This window comes from Canis lupus, chromosome X, assembly GCF_011100685.1.
Source record: "Canis lupus familiaris isolate Mischka breed German Shepherd chromosome X, alternate assembly UU_Cfam_GSD_1.0, whole genome shotgun sequence".
Lineage (NCBI taxonomy): Eukaryota > Metazoa > Chordata > Mammalia > Carnivora > Canidae > Canis > Canis lupus.
This window is the reverse complement of record NC_049260.1, coordinates 66,055,613-66,071,874: the sequence shown is the minus strand read 5'-3', so window position 1 is coordinate 66,071,874 and position 16,262 is coordinate 66,055,613. Positions and strand designations below refer to the sequence as shown.

The 16,262-nt window shown below is 39.8% G+C and overlaps 1 protein-coding gene across 5 annotated transcripts in view; it reads right to left on the bottom strand.

Annotated features, from left to right (window-relative positions):
* The window catches only part of APOOL (apolipoprotein O like), a 102,659-nt gene extending 88,505 nt beyond the window's left edge, over window positions 1-14,154 (bottom strand). Inside the window, exons 1-2 of one of the 5 annotated variants that reach the window (XM_038587802.1) lie at window positions 14,011-14,112; window positions 13,737-13,853 (exon numbers count right to left, since the gene is read on the bottom strand). In XM_038587802.1, the coding sequence (XP_038443730.1) occupies window positions 13,737-13,853; window positions 14,011-14,025 (132 nt within the window). In that variant the 5' untranslated portion in view covers window positions 14,026-14,112. Of the gene's footprint in view, window positions 1-6,124; window positions 6,173-13,736; window positions 13,854-14,010 lie in introns of those variants that run through there. The other 4 variants (XM_038587801.1, XM_038587803.1, XM_038587804.1 and 1 more) reach the window with 4 other exon arrangements.
* Window positions 14,155-16,262: the final 2,108 nt, after the last annotated feature.

The window sequence follows — 16,262 nt, the reverse complement described above, 5'->3', positions numbered from 1 at the left end:
AATTTGGAAGTACTCCATCTCTTTCTATCTTTCCAAACAGCTTTAGTACAATAGGTATGGTTTCTTCTTTAAACGTTTGATAGAATTCCCCTAGGAAGCCATCTGGCCCTGGACTTTTGTGTCTTGGGAGGTTTCTGATGACTGCTTCAATTTCCTCCCTGGTTATTGGCCTGTTCAGGTTTTCTGTTTCTTCCTGTTCCAGTTTTGGTAGTTTGTGACTTTCCAGAAATACATCCATTTAATCCAGATTGCGTAATTTATTGGCGTATAGCTGCTCATAATATGTTTTTAAAATCGTTTGTATTTCCTTGGTGTTGGTAGTGATCTCTCCTTTCTCATTCATGATTTTATTAAGTTGAGTCTTCTCTCTCTTCTTTTTAATAAGGCTGGCTAATGTTTGATCTATCTTAATTCTTTCAAAGAACCAACTCCTAGTTTTGTTGATCTGTTCCACAGTTCTTCTGGTCTCGATTTCATTGAGTTCTGCTCAAATTTCTATTAAATCTCTTCTTCTGCTGGGTGTAGGATCTATTTGCTGTTTTTTCTCTAGCTCTTTTAGGTGTTAGGTTAGCTTTTGTATTTGAGTTCTTTCCAGTTTTTGAATGGATACTTGTATTGTGATGTATTTCCCCCTCAGGACTGCTTTTGCTGCATCCCAAAGATTTTCAACGGTTGTATCTTCATTCTCATTAGTTTCCATGAATCTTTAATTCTTCCTTAATTTCCTGGTTGACCCTTTCATCTTTTAGCAGGATGGTCCTTAACCTCCACGTGTTTGAGGGCCTTCCAAACTTCTTGTTGTGATTTAGTTCTAATTTCAAGGCATCATGGTCTGAGAATATGCAGGGGACAATCCCAATCTTTTGGTATCTGTTCAGACTTGATTTGTGACCCAGTATGTGGTTTATTCTGGAGAAAGCTCCATGTGCACTTGAGAAGAATGTGTATTCGGTTGAGTTTGGATGTAAAGTTCTGTAGATATCTGTGAAATCCATCTGGTCCAGTGTATCATTTAAGGCTCTCATTTCTTTGGTGATATTGTGCTTAGAAGACCTACTGAGGGTAGAAAGAGCTAGATTGAAGTCAGCAAGTATAAGTGTATTATTATCTAAGTATGTCTTAAGTTTGTTTATTAATTGATTGATATACTTGGCAGCTCCCACATTCGGGGCATAAATATTGTTGATTTTTCGGTCCTCTTGTTGGATAGATCCTTTAAGGATGATATAGTGTCCCTCTTCATTCTCACTACAGTCTTCGGGGTAAATTTTAGTTTATCTGATATAAGGATGGCTATCCCTGCTTTCTTTTGAGGACATTTGAATGGTAAATGGTTCTCTAACCTTTTATTTTCAGGCTGTAGGTGTCTTTCTGTCTAAAATGAGTCTCTTGCAGACAGCAAATAGATGAGTCCTGCTTTTTTATCCAGTCTGAAACCCTGTGCCTTTTGATGGGGTCATGAAGCCCGTTCACGTTCATAGTTACTATTGAAAGATATGAGTTTAGTGTCATCATGATATCTATTTAGTCCCTGTTTTTGTGGATTTTTCCACTGGACTTCTTCTTAAAGGGGAACTTTAAGGGTCTCCCTTAAAATTTCTTGCAGAGTTGGTTTGGAGGTCACATATTCTTTCAGTTCCTCCCTATCTTGGAAGCTCTTTATCTCTCCTTCCACTCCGAATGAGAGTGTTGCTGGATAAAGTATTCTTGGCTGCATGTTTTTCTCATTTAGGACCCTGATTATATCCTGCCATCCCTTTCTGGCCTGTCAGGTCTCTGTGGAGAGGTCTGCTGTTACCCTAATACTCCTCCCCATAAAAGTCAGGGATTTCTTGTCTCTTGCTGCTTTAAGGATCTTCTCTTTATCTTTGGATTTTGCAAGCTTCACTATTAAATGTCAAGGTGTTGAGCAGTTTTTATTGATTTTAGGGGGGATCTGTCTATTTCCTGGATCTGAATGCCTGTTTCCCTTTCCAGATTAGGAAAGTTTTCAGCTAGGATTTGTTCAAATACATATTCTGGACCTCTGTCCTTTTCAGCGCCTTCGGGAACCCCAATTAAATGTAGATTTTTCTTCCTCAGGCTGTAATTTATTTCCCTTAATCTATCCTCATGATCTTTTAATTGTTTGTCTCTTTTTTCCTCAGTTTCCCTCTTTGCCGTCAACTTGTCTTCTGTGTCACTCACTTGTTCTTCTACCTCGTTGTTAGGACCTCTAGTTTGGATTGTATCTCATTTAATTGATTTTTAATTTCTGCATGACTAGATCTAAATTCTGCAGTCATGAAGTCTCTTGAGTCCTTTATGCTTTTCTCGAGAGCCACCAGTAGCTTTATAATAGTGCTTCTGAATTGGCTTTCTGACATTGAATTATAATCCAAATTTTGTAACTGTGGGAGAGAGGACTGTTTTTGATTCATTCTTTTGAGGTGAGTTTTTCCTTCTAGTCATTTTGCTCAGTGCAGAGTGGCCAAAAACACGTTATATTGGGAAAATGAGAAAAAGAGAGGAGAGAAAGAAGGAAAGAAAAGAGAAAAGAAAAAAGAAAAAAGGAAGGGAAAAAAGAGAAGAAAAAGAGAAAGAAAAAGAAAGGAAAAAAGGGTGGGGGAAGCAAACAGAAATCAAAAAGAAAAAAAAAAACAAGGGGGCTGTACTGTATCTTCTGATTCTATATACTTTAAGTCCCTTGACTTTCCCTTGAACTTGTCCCTCTAACTGGTCTTCTGGGGGAGGGGCCTGTTGTCCTGATTTTCAGGTGTTATCACTTGGGGGAGCTGCTCTGCTCCCTGCCTGGTGGTGCAGGGATCAGTGGGGGTTGTTTACCCCGTGAGGCCCCAGGAGGAACAACCCCAGTGGCGGTGGCCAGCTCTGGAGCCCTGGAGTCAGCTCCCACAGTAACTACGGAGCTCTCAGCCTGTAGGGACCTGGATGCTCCGGGGACGGGGCCGCTGATCTGCGCAGCTTGGGGCAGGAGCGTCCTTGCTGTTCTGGGCCCTCCTGGCCTCTGCCTGTCCCAGGTGGAGGCCGGATCCTTGGCTGTGTCCCCGGCGCCCTGTGCTCCCGGGCCTGCGCTGTTGGATTCGCGCTGTCGGCTGGGCAGCCCCCTCTCCTGCAAAGCCACAGCTGGTGCCCCTCCGAGCTGCTCCCGGAGCCGCCATCCAAGCCCCTCCGAGCTGCTCCCGGGTCAAGCAGTGCGCTGCAGCCCTTTAGGGAGCTCGGGGCACTCTCCCAGGGGCGCAGGTGTCTGTTAGTGTCCCAGGGAGCCTGAGAGCATCCCCGCCCTCCTGGGGTCTTGCTCTAACTCCCTGGGAGCCCCTTTCCGCCCGGGAAGATTCGTGAAGTTCCTGCTTCTCTAGGACGGTGCTTTCCTGTCCTGGGGGCACTGGCTGTGGCCTTACCCTGGCTCCTCGTGGGGCCCCTCCCCCTTTCATGCCTTTTGTTTATTTCTTTTTCCCCGTCTTCCTACCTTGATAGAAGCGTGAACTCTTCTCACTGTAGCATTCCAGCTGTTCTCTCTTTAAATCTCAGGCCGAATTCGTAGATTTTCAGGGTGATTTGAAAGTTATCTAGGTAATTTGGTGGGGAGAGGTGCCTTGGGGACCCTACTCTTCCGCCATCTTGCCCCTCCCTCTCATCACTGTTTTTTAATATGGTACCAGCCACAGCAATCAGACAACGAAAAGAAATAAAAGCATCCAAATCAGCAAGAAAGAAGTCAAATTTTCACTATTTGCATATGACGTGATACTCTATACAGAAAACCTTAAAAACCAAAAAACTACTAGAACTGATACGTGAATTCAGTAAAGTCATAGGATACAAAATCAATGTAAAGAAATCCACTGCATTTTATACAATAGTGAAGCAGCAGAAAGAAAAATCAAGGAATCAATCCCATTTACAATTTCACCAAAACCCATAAAATACCTAGGAATAGAAAAGCCTGGTTGGCTCAGTGGCTGAGCATCTGCCTTCGGCTCAGGGCATCATCACAGAGTCCTGGGATCGAGTCCCACATCAGGCTCCCCTCGAGGAGCCTGCTTCTCCCTCTGCCTATGCCTCTGCCTCTCTTTCTGTATCTCTCATGAATAAATAAATAAAATCTTTTTTTAAAAAAATACGTAGGAATAACTTTAACCAAAGAGGTGAAAGACCTGTACTCTGAAAACTATACAACATGCATGAAAGAAATCCAACAGAAAACAAAGTAATGGAAAGACATTCCATGCTCATGGACTGAAAGAACAAATATTGTTAAAACGTCTATACTACCCAAAGCAGTCTACACATTTAATGAAATCCCTTATCAAAATACCATTGGCATTTTTCATAGAGCTAGAACAAACTATCCTAAGGTTTGTATGGACTAGAAAAGACCCCAAATAGCCAAAGCAAACCTTGAAAAGGGAAAGCAAAGCTGGACACATCACAATTCCAGACTTCATGTTACATTACAAAGCTGTAGTGATCAAAACAGTTGGCTACTGATATAAAAATAGACACATAGGTCAAGGGAACATAATAGAAAACTGAGAAAGGAACCCACAACTATATGGTCAATTAATCTTTGACAAAGCGAGAAAGAATATCCAATGGGAGAAACATAGTCTCTTCAACAAATGGTGTTGGGAAAACTGGACAGCAACATGCAAAAGAATGAAACTGGACCATTTTCTTACACCATACACAACAATAAATTCAAAATGGATGAAAGGCCTAAATGTGAAACAGGAAACCATCAAAATCCTAGGGGAGAACATAAGCCATAGTAACCTCTTTGACATCAATTTTAGCAACTTCTTACTAGACACATCATCTCCCAAGGTAAGGGAAAACAAAAGCAAAAACCACTATTGGGACTTTATCAGGATCAAAAGCTTCTGCATGTAAAGAAATAACAAAACTAAAAGGCCACCTATGGAATGGGAGAAGATATTTGCAAATGACATATATAATAAAGGGTTAGCACCCAAAATACATAACGTACTTATAAAACTCAACTCTCAAGGGGATCCCTGGGTGGCTCAGCGGTTTGGCACCTGCCTTCGGTGCAGGCAGTCCGAGAAAGACAAATACCATATGATTTCACTCATATGTAGATTTTAAGAAACAAAACAAAGAGCATAAGGAAAAAAAGAGAAATGCAAACCAAGAAACAAACTCAACCATAGAGAACGAACTCATGGTTATCAGAGGAGATGTAGGTAGGGGGATAGGTTAAATAGATGATGATTAAGGATTGCAGTTGTTTTGATGAGCACTGGGTCTTGTTTGGAAGTAATGAATCACTCTTGCACACCTGAAACTAATATTATACTGTATGTTAACTAACTGTAATTTAAATACAAACTTGAAAAGACAAAAAATAAAGTACTTGTGGAAAAATTATAGGTGTAAAACACCAACCAACTACAAAGTCTTTAGCATCTCAATATTTGAAGGTTTGATACTCTACTGTGCCTTAATTCATAGAAGATCAATGAAAATGGTACTCTCATTCCTACTCTACTAGATGTTTACCTCCTTCAACTAGGGTTATTCTTTTTTTAAAGATTTATTATTTGAAAGACAGAGTGTGTGAGCATGCAGGGGGAAGGGGCAAAGGGAGGGGGAGAAGAGAATCTCCAGAAGACTCCCCCACTGTGCACAGAGCCTGATGCAGGGCTCAATACCACAACCTTGGGATCATGACCTGAGCCAAAATCAAGAGTCAGATGCTTAACCCACAGAGCCACCCAGGTGCCTTCTCTAAGGTTTTTCTTAAAGAAACTTCTCATAAGTCATAAAAACTATTTTATGTTTCACAGGACAATTTTTGACTAAACAATCTCTGCAATAATCTCTCCATTCAAATTTTCTAGTTTATTGGCTTAGGGTTTGAACAATGAAAAAAGAACATTTTACATATAAAGGGTATGGTAAGCAAAAAAGCACATTACATTTTTTTACTTTTTAAAGATTATTTATCATTGAAAGTATCATGAATAAGCATCAAGGGTCTGGAAGAATCAAAATAAGTCTAAGAAGAAAGAAGGCTGTATATAAATATGCATTTCAATAAAAAGTTGATAATGTTAGCAACAACAATTTTCTATTCTACTTGCTTGAGGCTACTGATACTCACAGGAAACAGGTTATCAGTCCACTGCCTGAACAAGGTGCAACTTAAATTGGGATCTAAAGGTCAGAACAAATAATGGCATTACACTAAGTGCTGGGATTATATCCTTTTAAACACTGAGAATAACAAGAGCTAGAAATTAGTGGATATTTGCTATAACCCATGCCCAGTGTTGTGCAGATAATATACCATACTTTTAGTATTTCCTAGTATAAAACCCTAGGGAATAAGTACTATTCTTATCCTAAGGATTAAGATAAGAAAACTGAGGTTTCCACAGGTTAAGTGATTTGCCCAAAGTCATACAGCTAGTTTATGGTATAGCAGGGGAGATCTGCATATGATTGTTCATAATAGCATTATTTGTAGTAGAAAAAAGTAACCACATTCCATTAAAAGAATGAAAAAATATATTCATATAACAGAGTACTATGCACAGTGAAAATAAACGAACTATAGCTACACATATGAACATGTATACATAACAAAAAATGCTAACTGATAAAAATAGGTTGCAGAATAGATGCCGCATAAATAAAATTTACATAAAGCTTAAAAGCAAACAAAACAACAGTGTATAAAGTTTAGGAATACATGCATATACAGTAAAAGTCTAAAAACATGCATAGTAATATTTAATACAAGTCAGGAAAATGGCTATGGGGGGTTTACGAAGGGAAATGCAACCAGAGTTGGAGGGGTACACAGGAAGTTTCACCTACATTTACAGTGTTCATTAATGCCTTTTTGATATCTATAATATTTATCTATTTATCCATAATAAATAAACATAATATTTATTTAAAATTTTTAAAATCATAAATCATTTTGGATTTATTTCAGTGGTTCTCTGCAACCTTCAAAATAAAATTCCAACACATCCTAGCATCCAAACACTCCACCATCTTGCTGTTTTTATTCTTATGAAACCAATTTCCCAATTTAATTACAAGATGTTAATAAGTTAGCTTTTAATAGCAATTCCAAAAATATTCTACCATATTTCATATTCTACCATACTTACTTCTGGAAAGTATTCAAAAGTAAATTTATACCAGACAGATTATGAACCTCCAAAGGATATCCATCCATTGCCTTGGCCTTTCTAAAAAGCTTCAGAGCATCTGACAATTATAGTGTTGCCTTCTATGATTCTTAACATAGGCTGCTATGCTTTGAACTACAGGACTAATGCCCTGGCCAAAACTGACTAGACTAGGGATTGGCAGTTGAGCCAAAGGCAGCCAACTAGATGCTGTCTTATAAAAGGAGGCCTTATGTGCAATTTCTGCCCAAGAGGGGTACTTTGTAGTGGTTATTGACCAGCCAACCTAATGAGATCCTTTCTCTAGGAAAGCCTGGATATAAAACATGTAGAGTTAGAAGAAACACAATAGTCCAGTCACGAGATAGGTAACTACCAGAGTTGCTATGATATTCTGAATGGTCTTTCTTGAGGTCTGCTGAGCCGGTGAGACACTTTCCCAAGGCCTTCTTCCTAAAACTATGTATCCTTTCATTAAAACACTACTTAAGATAATTTGAACATGCCTCTGTTTTCCTTAACCTTAGGATACATGACAAGCAATATTTTGTTTCCATATTCAATGAGGTTCACAAAACACCTTACTGCCATCTGAGGGGATGGCGTTAGGGGAATAGTTAGTCATATGGGTATGGGAGGAAGCAATGCACCCATCATTTTCACTTTATGACATAAAACAATATCCTGTAATTATAATCATAGGCGGAGTGTGATTAAACAGGCTAAGGGTTTCAAAGCGCAACTTTCAAAGTTGCACCAAAAATAAAGATGTTCAACAATGCTGAGTGGAAACAGTAACACTGATTTTGCTATCTAACAAATTTCACTTTGTTAGGTTCCAAATATTTTCTGGTATAACTCACATGAAGCAAGGAAAGGAAAGAGATAAAAGGAAAGGAAAGAGACAAGGACTAAAGTTGACACAAAGGAATATACAGCTTGTATTATCAAGGATTTTGAAAACTTAAGTACTATGATGTCCACGTTCCTTCCCATATCCATCATCCCCAGCCTAAACCCCAAAATATAATTCTAGTCATGTATTATTTCCTATATTCTAATTTCTTACAGTGCTCTGTATTTTCTCTCTACTGACCAAACTTCCTGCTACTCCCCAAAACTCCAAAAGCCCTTGCATTGTGTCTAGCCTCCCCTCTCCTTGCCTGAAATGAAACATTACTATCCCCTGAGGTCTCTACTTCCTTTATAATCCTCAAGAGGAAGCCATTCAAAGTGTCTCAGGAAAAGGAGGTAGTTTGTCTTCTTCCTGACAACCAATGCTACTTCTAATTAAGCCATTACTTCTTCATCCTTAGGTAAAAATCTCTGTTCTTGTTAGTGAGGAAGTAGAACAACTAGAACTCTCATGAATGGAATGCAAATTAGTATATCCACTTTGAAAAACTCCTTGACACTATCTACCAAAGCTGTATGCTCTATGACCTAGCAATCTCACTCCTAGGTATATACTCAATAGAAATGTACATTTACATGCACCAAAAAGACATATAGAAAAATGTTCATGAGATCATTATTTGTGTAATAATAGCTCAAAACTGAAAATAATTAAAATGTTCACCAAGAGTAGAATAATGGGGATGCCTGGGTACCTCAGTTGGTTAAGCATCTGCTTTCACCTCAGGTCATGATTTCAGGGTCCTGGGATCGAGCTCCACATCAGGTTCCCTGCTCAGTGGAGAGTCTGCTTCTCCCTCTCCCTCTGCCCCTCCACCTCCCTGCTTGTGCTCTCTCTCTCTCTCTCCCTCTCTCTCTCTCAAATAAATAAATCTTAAAAAAAGAGTATAATGGATAAATCATGATACATTCACCTTCTTAAATATCATATAGTAATAAAAATGAATTAGTGTTATATTCATAATGGATGAATCTCAGAAACATAATATTGAGTGAAAGATACCAGACAAATACTGCATCATTCCATTTATATAAAATTCAAAAATAGACAAAAATAATCCATGGTAGAGGATAATGATGTAGTTGAACAGAAGGAAAGGCTTCTGAGCTGTTGGTAATGCTTCTTGTTTATTTGGGTTCTGATTGAATAAACACGATCATTTTTATTAGAATTTAGCAAGCTGCTTATGATTTGTGTACTTCACTGGACATATATTTCAGTAAAAAAAGTTTACATAAAAGAAATAAAAGTAACTCTGCTACTTTGAAGTTTATACCATCCATCTATTCATTCTTAACACTATTATCTACCTGCCTGTCACTACATCACATCAAAGAGTTAGAATCCTGGTTAGCAGTCTTCTCTACTCTAAATCCTTCTTTAACTAAGAATGGCTTCAATGTGGATGTGGACAAACCATCCCAAAGCCTCCCCTCACTCTTTGACCTTACCCCTGTAGACCATTTCACTCCACTGTGGCTACTCACTCCATGAGTATACCCTGAATTTACCATTACCCAGAACTTGCTAATAGCTAAAATCATACACTCATCAAGCTTTTCTTTGACTACAACCTCCTATTGCAGCTTTGATTTCCTCTCTGCTCTACTACTGTTCTTTGAGCTAGTAAAACTACTTACATTTGAAAATTTTGGGTAAGAGTAAAATGATATGCATCAACAGCTTGATACAGTGTTGGACACACAGGAAGTGCTCAAAACATGGTAGCCATATTTTGTTGTTTTTCTTTTTTTAAAAGATCTTATTTATTTATTTGAGACAGAGGGAGAATGACCAGGAGGAGGAGGGGTAATGGGAGAGGGAGAAGCAAACTCCCCACTAAGCAGGGAGCCCAATGCAGGGCTCAATCCAGGACCCTGAGATCATGACCTGAGCCAAAGGTAGATGCTTAAATGACTGAGTCACCCAGGTGCTCCCATATTTTGATATTAAGTATTTTATTAAAAACAACTTTTATTTCAAGACTCACATTTTCCTCAAATTCACTCAACCTCTAGCGTTAAAGAAACTTGGCTTTTGTCTGACACTAATACATTCTTCCCAATCCTTTTTTTTAAGATTTGTTTATTTGAGAGAGAGAGGCCTGAGAGGGGCAGAGAGAGGAGAGAAACTTTAGCAGACTTCTGCACTCAGCACAGAGCCCAACACAGGGCTCTGTCCCACAAACCTGAGATAGTATCTATATGGAAACCAAGAGTTAGAGGCTTAACTGACTATGCTACCCAGGTTCCTCTCCCAATCCTTTTAAATGAAGGCCAGTCCTCAAGCCATTCTCTCTTATTCAAGAAGTCAGGAGGAGAAATCAATATAGTCCTTATTCCTTGAGAGTAATTCCACATCAGTTTTTCACTATCATATCTGCTCAACAAGTTCTATCTCAAGATTTATGTAATCTTCGTTAGTTATCTGCCAACTTTCAGGGTTCCTCTCTATCTTACCCTTTTTTTATTAAACTCTAGGGCTTCAAAATTAACACTGATCACCCTTTTGGGACCTTGGCCTCACAAATGCTTCCACAAAGTTAAGCCCCATAATCGGGACTGAGATCACATAATTTCAGATCTGACTCTACTCTTTACTACTGTGTGACTGCGGGCAAGTTATGAAACCTTTCTAAGCTTCAGTTTCCTTACCTGTAAAATGATGATAACTGTATCTATTCATAGGGCCACTGTGAAGCATTAGAAAATTCATGTAAAATGATCAGCAAAATGCCCAAACCAGTAAATGCTTAGTAACTTAATAGCTGTGATAACTATTATTATCTTTCCTCTATATTAATTTTTGGCACATTTCCCCTTGTCACCAAACCAGCTCAGGCTTCCTGACTGTTTCCAGTTTTATCAAGATATAATTGACAGTCTCCTGACTTTTTTATTTTTATTTTTTAAAGATTTTATTTATTCATGAGAGACAAAGAGAGAGAGAGGCAGAGACATAGGCAGAGGGAGAAGCAGGCTTCCTGCAGGGAACCTGATGTGGGACTTGATCCCAGGACCCTGGGATCCCACTCTGAGCCAAAGGCAGATGCTCAAGCACCGAGCCACCTGTCATTCCTCTCCTGACCTTTTTATTTTTTTTTAATTTTTTTTATTTATTTATGATAGTCACACAGCAAGAGAGAGAGAGAGAGGCAGAGACACAGGCAGAGGGAGAAGCAGGCTCCATGCACCGGGAGCCTGACGTGGGATTCGATCCCGGGTCTCCAGCATCGCGCCCTGGGCCAAAGGCAGGCGCCAAACTGCTGGGCCACCCAGGGATCCCTCTCCTGACCTTTTTAAATGAAAATACACCTTTTCTGGAATTTGTTACCTGTATCCCAAGATTTATTTCCTTCCTTTCACCACAACACTTTTCCAAAGAGTAATATACCCTTCCTCTCAGAAGCAAGGAGTGGTGGAAGGATCATGGACCTTGGAGCTAAATACACCTGTATTTGAACCTTTAGCAGTTATGACCTGGAGCAAGCACTTTTTTCTAAGCCTGCTTTATCATATATAAAGTGAGGATAATACCCCATTTCTTAGGGTCATCAAAAGGATTAAAATGAAATAATATATGTAGAGCAGCTGGCCAAAGTAAGTGCTAAATTATGGCCAGTTTCCCTTATCCTTTCCTTAACCTCTTACAATCTAGATTCTCCCTCTACTACTTTATTTATACTAGTTTATCTCACTTCAGCTCTTATTAGGATTATGATTTGGGGCAATTTACTTCTCTCAACCTTAGTTTTTCATTTGTAAAACAGTGATCATAGTAACTACAAAATAAAGCTATCTTGAGATTAAAGTGAAATAACAGAGGTAGATAGAGTATTTTAGCATGGTGCCTGATCTCATAGGAAGCAATTAATAAATGGTAGTTTCCAGTGACTTATTATTGGCCAAACTGTTCAACTCTTTCCTCTAGGCTTCAGTGACAACACACTATTCTGGTTTGCTTTTTACCAATGACTACTCCTTCTGTCTCTGTACCTCCTCCACGAAGTCTTTATTCTCCTTAACCAGGTTTGAGTTCTCTCTTTTGAACCCTTAGATCACTTTGTACTTCTCTTGAGGCAAGGCACTTTTTTTTTTCTGAATCAGAGCACACTATCCCATTGCCTGGCATTTATTCCTATAGCTTTTTTTTTAAATTTTTATTTATTTATGATAGTTACAGAGAGAGAGAGAGGCAGAGACACAGTCAGAGGGAGAAGCAGGCTCCATGCACCGGGAGCCCGATGTGGGATTCGATCCCGTGTCTCCAGGATCGCGCCCTGGGCCAAAGGCAGGCGCCAAACCGCTGCGCCACCCAGGGATCCCTATTCCTATAGCTTTTATTGAGTACCTAACGTAAGTCATACCTGTGTTAGGGATACAAAAATTAATGTCTTAATTATTGTCCTCAAGCAGCTTATAGGAAGGTAGAACTGGTAAGTAAATAGTCTATTATTTAAAGTGTGATAAGTGGGGGATCCCTGGGTGGCGCAGCGGTTTAGCGCCTGCCTTTGGCCCAGGGCGCGATCCTGGAGACCCGGGATCGAATCCCACGTCGGACTCCCTGCATGGAGCCTGCTGCTCCCTCTGCCTGTGTCTCTGCCTCTCTCTCTCTCTCTCTCTCTCTCTGTGACTATCATGAATAAATAAATAAAATCTTAAAAAAATTAAAAAAAATAAAGTGTGATAAGTGCTAAGATAATAAAAGTATGCCCAGTGTCCTCTGGAAGCACAAGAAAAGGAGTTATTTAAATTAAACTGGGGAAGTCGGGAACACTACCTCGGAAAATGCATTTTGTGCTTAGTGTATGAGGAGGCAGTAAACAAGTAGCTGTTAAATGAATGAATGGACTACAAGTAGGAACTAGATGAGGATGTTTCCCATCAAGTCCAGAGATCTAGCGGGGGAAAGGCTTGGAGTGCAGATGTTAAAAGATTTCCTGAGAGACAACAGATGAAGCTGAAAAGCCAAGGCAAGGATGGGTGTTCCAGACATAGGAGTCTGACCTGACTCCAGAGAACAGATGAAGGAGTGCCAATAAAGGTTTTTAAGTGGGAAAGGGGTATAATTAGATTTGCATTGTAGAATAAGTACTCTGGCAGTTCAGGGAAAATGGATTCCTTGAGAGCTAGGCTAGAGACGGGAGTCCAGTTAGAAGGCTGTAGTGATAATTCAGATAAATTATGAGTACCAGAAATGCTGAAATGGAGAATTGTCAATCAAGATGGACACTGAGTCACCTTAAACTTTGGCTGAATTATTCGTATTTGTATCTTCTACAAGCAGTACATTTTACACGTAAAACCGGCTACAAATATCCACCTGTAGATATTTGTCAACTACTATTACTGAAACCTATTTAAGGAACCGCAGCTAGCAGCCAGCTGAGTCACTTCCGGTACAAAGATTCCTAAGTATAGGCACTTTTTCCCAGTACAGAACTCAAAAGGAACTCAAGTTTATTATTCAAGCCCGGAAAGGAACAACAATAAATACAAACACCGCGCACTGCAGAGACTTTGTGACATCTCCATCCTAGTCTATTTCACCCCCAAATGTTTGAACGAAGACTTTCCAAGGGCCAGGAGATTCCACCCTGTGTGCCCAATCGAATGCCCGGGATTCTTTTCTCTTTGTTTCAGTTCAATACCTACAAGTCTGCCGCTGCTTGTCTCCAGGCCAGCCTTTTTTGCCCAGCCTTTTCCCAGTACCACCGTGCCGCTGTATAAACAGTTAACTGCAGAAGACTGAGGAGGGAGTACTGTCCCAGGCTAGGGAAATCCAAGGGGGAGAGGTAAGTGTTTTGAGGCTTCAACCGTTTCTGATTCCCTGACCTTGCCGATTCTTTCACAACCCCATTTCCACCCCGCCTCTTGCTCTCTCCACCGAGGAACCAGGGCAGGTTATCCGGGTTTTGTTTCAACTTACCCTAACAGCCGCCATCTCCGTGACTTTCTGCGTCTAGATTTTCATATGGTGGGCAGAGAAGGACAAAACTGTTCAACTCGGCTCACCTCTGGAGCCCCGCCTGGTTACGTCCCTGGTCCGCTGGCTCCGCCCTTTCTCCACCCTCCCAGTGCGTCTTTGAGAAGCTGCCACAGTTGGCCGGCTGTCTATCGGTAAAACCGTTCATCCACGTGACTGTTCCAATCCTCGATAAAGCCTTTCAGAATACCCTGCGTAATCCAGTTGAAAGCTATTTTGCTGGGTGCAGAGGTTTGCACTATTTTCGTTGTTTCATACCTATGTGATTTGTCTAGATAAGGATCTAAAATCCAGGTCCAGCTGCAGTAATGAAGAACTATGTAGTCAGCTCCAGGCAAATTGAACAAAACTTTCTTAAATGTTTAAAGAGAAAGGAAAAGAGTTTTATTCAAGCCCAAGTTAAAACAGTTGCCTGAAAAAAAAATAAAAAATAAAATAAAACAGTTGCCTGGAAATACAACCTTCACAAAAAAGAGAGTGCTCCCGGGAAGGAACATTTAGTGGAGGGTTATATATGTTCTTTTCATAGAAAGTTACAGATCATCTTGAGGAAGGACATTCTGGAAGGTTAAAGACTTTATCTTATGTTTTTAATATGTGCAAGGCTGTATGACTTTAATCTTATGGGAACCAGGGAGATTTTTTTCTATTTTTATCTTTATGTTTGGAATGCTCCTTTGGTTATTTTTTTTAATGATGCATATGTGCAATAAGTGCCAGGTGCAGAAATAGAGTCCATATTTTGAAGTTTTGCAAAGTCATTTTGACCTTGGTAAACGTCAAAGAGTTATATTCTCTGGGACTCCAGGAGCAGGACCCACAAACACATGAAAAGTTGAAAATGTTCTTTATTTTATCAATTACTAAAAGAACATTTACCTCTGCGATAAGTGGTCAAGTTCGTACATTCTAAAACTATGTCACTCTGAGCCTCCTATATGCCAGGCATTTGTTCAACATATAGAATAATACAATGCCTTCCCTCATGGAGTTTATGTTCCCAAGAGAAAAAGACAAATAAATGTTCAAATGCTATAAAGGAAAATAAAACAGTATGGGAATAAGGTGAGAATTTACTTGTTTAAATAGGTTAGGGAAAGGGTTTCTGATAAGCTGACATTTGAGAAAAGTGCTGACAGAGTTTAGGGAAAACGGTTTCATGTAGAAAGAACAATAAAGAAAAAAGTCCAGCATGGCCTTTTTATTTTAGTGCCAACTATATACCAGGTATCAGTAACATAGCTAAAATATTTGACATCCTAAGCAGATAATTTTTTAATGGTTTCATCCTCGATATGACAAAATTATTTTAAGAAGTAATGGTGGAGGTGCCTGGGTGGCTCAGTCAGTTAAGTATCTGCCTTCAGCTCAGGTCATGATCCCAGAGTCCTGGGATCAAGCCCCACATTGGACTCCCTGCTCAGTGTAGAGTCTGCTTCTCTCTCTGCCCCTCCCCCAGCTCTCTCTCTCTCTCTCTCTCTCTCTTTCCAATAAACGGTAAAATATTTTAAGAAAAGAAATAATGATGACTCACTAGTATTTTATCTTATATACAACATCTTTATGCATTCATCTATCAATGGACACTTAGATTGTTTTCATATCTTGGCTATTCAGCCATAAAAAAGGATGAAATATTGCCATTTGCAACAACATGGGTGGATTTAGAGGGTATTTTGCTAAGTAAAGTCAGACACGGAAAGACAAATACCATGTGGTTTCGCTTATATATGGAAACTAAATAAGAAAAGAAATGAGAGGGCAGCCCCCGTCGCGCAGCGGTTTAGCGCCGCCTGCAGCCCAGGGCGTGATCCTGGAGACCCTGGATCGAGTCCCACGTCAGGCTCTCTGTGTGGTGCCTGCTTCTCCCTCTGCCTCTCTCTCTGTCTCTATGAATAAATAAATAAAATCTTAAAAAAAAGAAAAGAAATGAGAAAACAAACAAAAAGCAGAACCAGACTTATTAATACAGAGAACAAATTAGTAGTGGCCAGGAGGGAGAGGGTGGGGATGGGCAAAATGAGTGAGGGGAAGTGGAAGAGACCTCCAGTTATTGGGAAAAAAAAGTCAGGATAGTAAAAGGTACAGTACAGGGGATACAGTCAGTGTTATTGTAATAGCGTTTTATACTGACAGATGGTACTACACTTGTGGTGAGCATATCATAATGTATAGAGTTATTGAGGCACCATGTT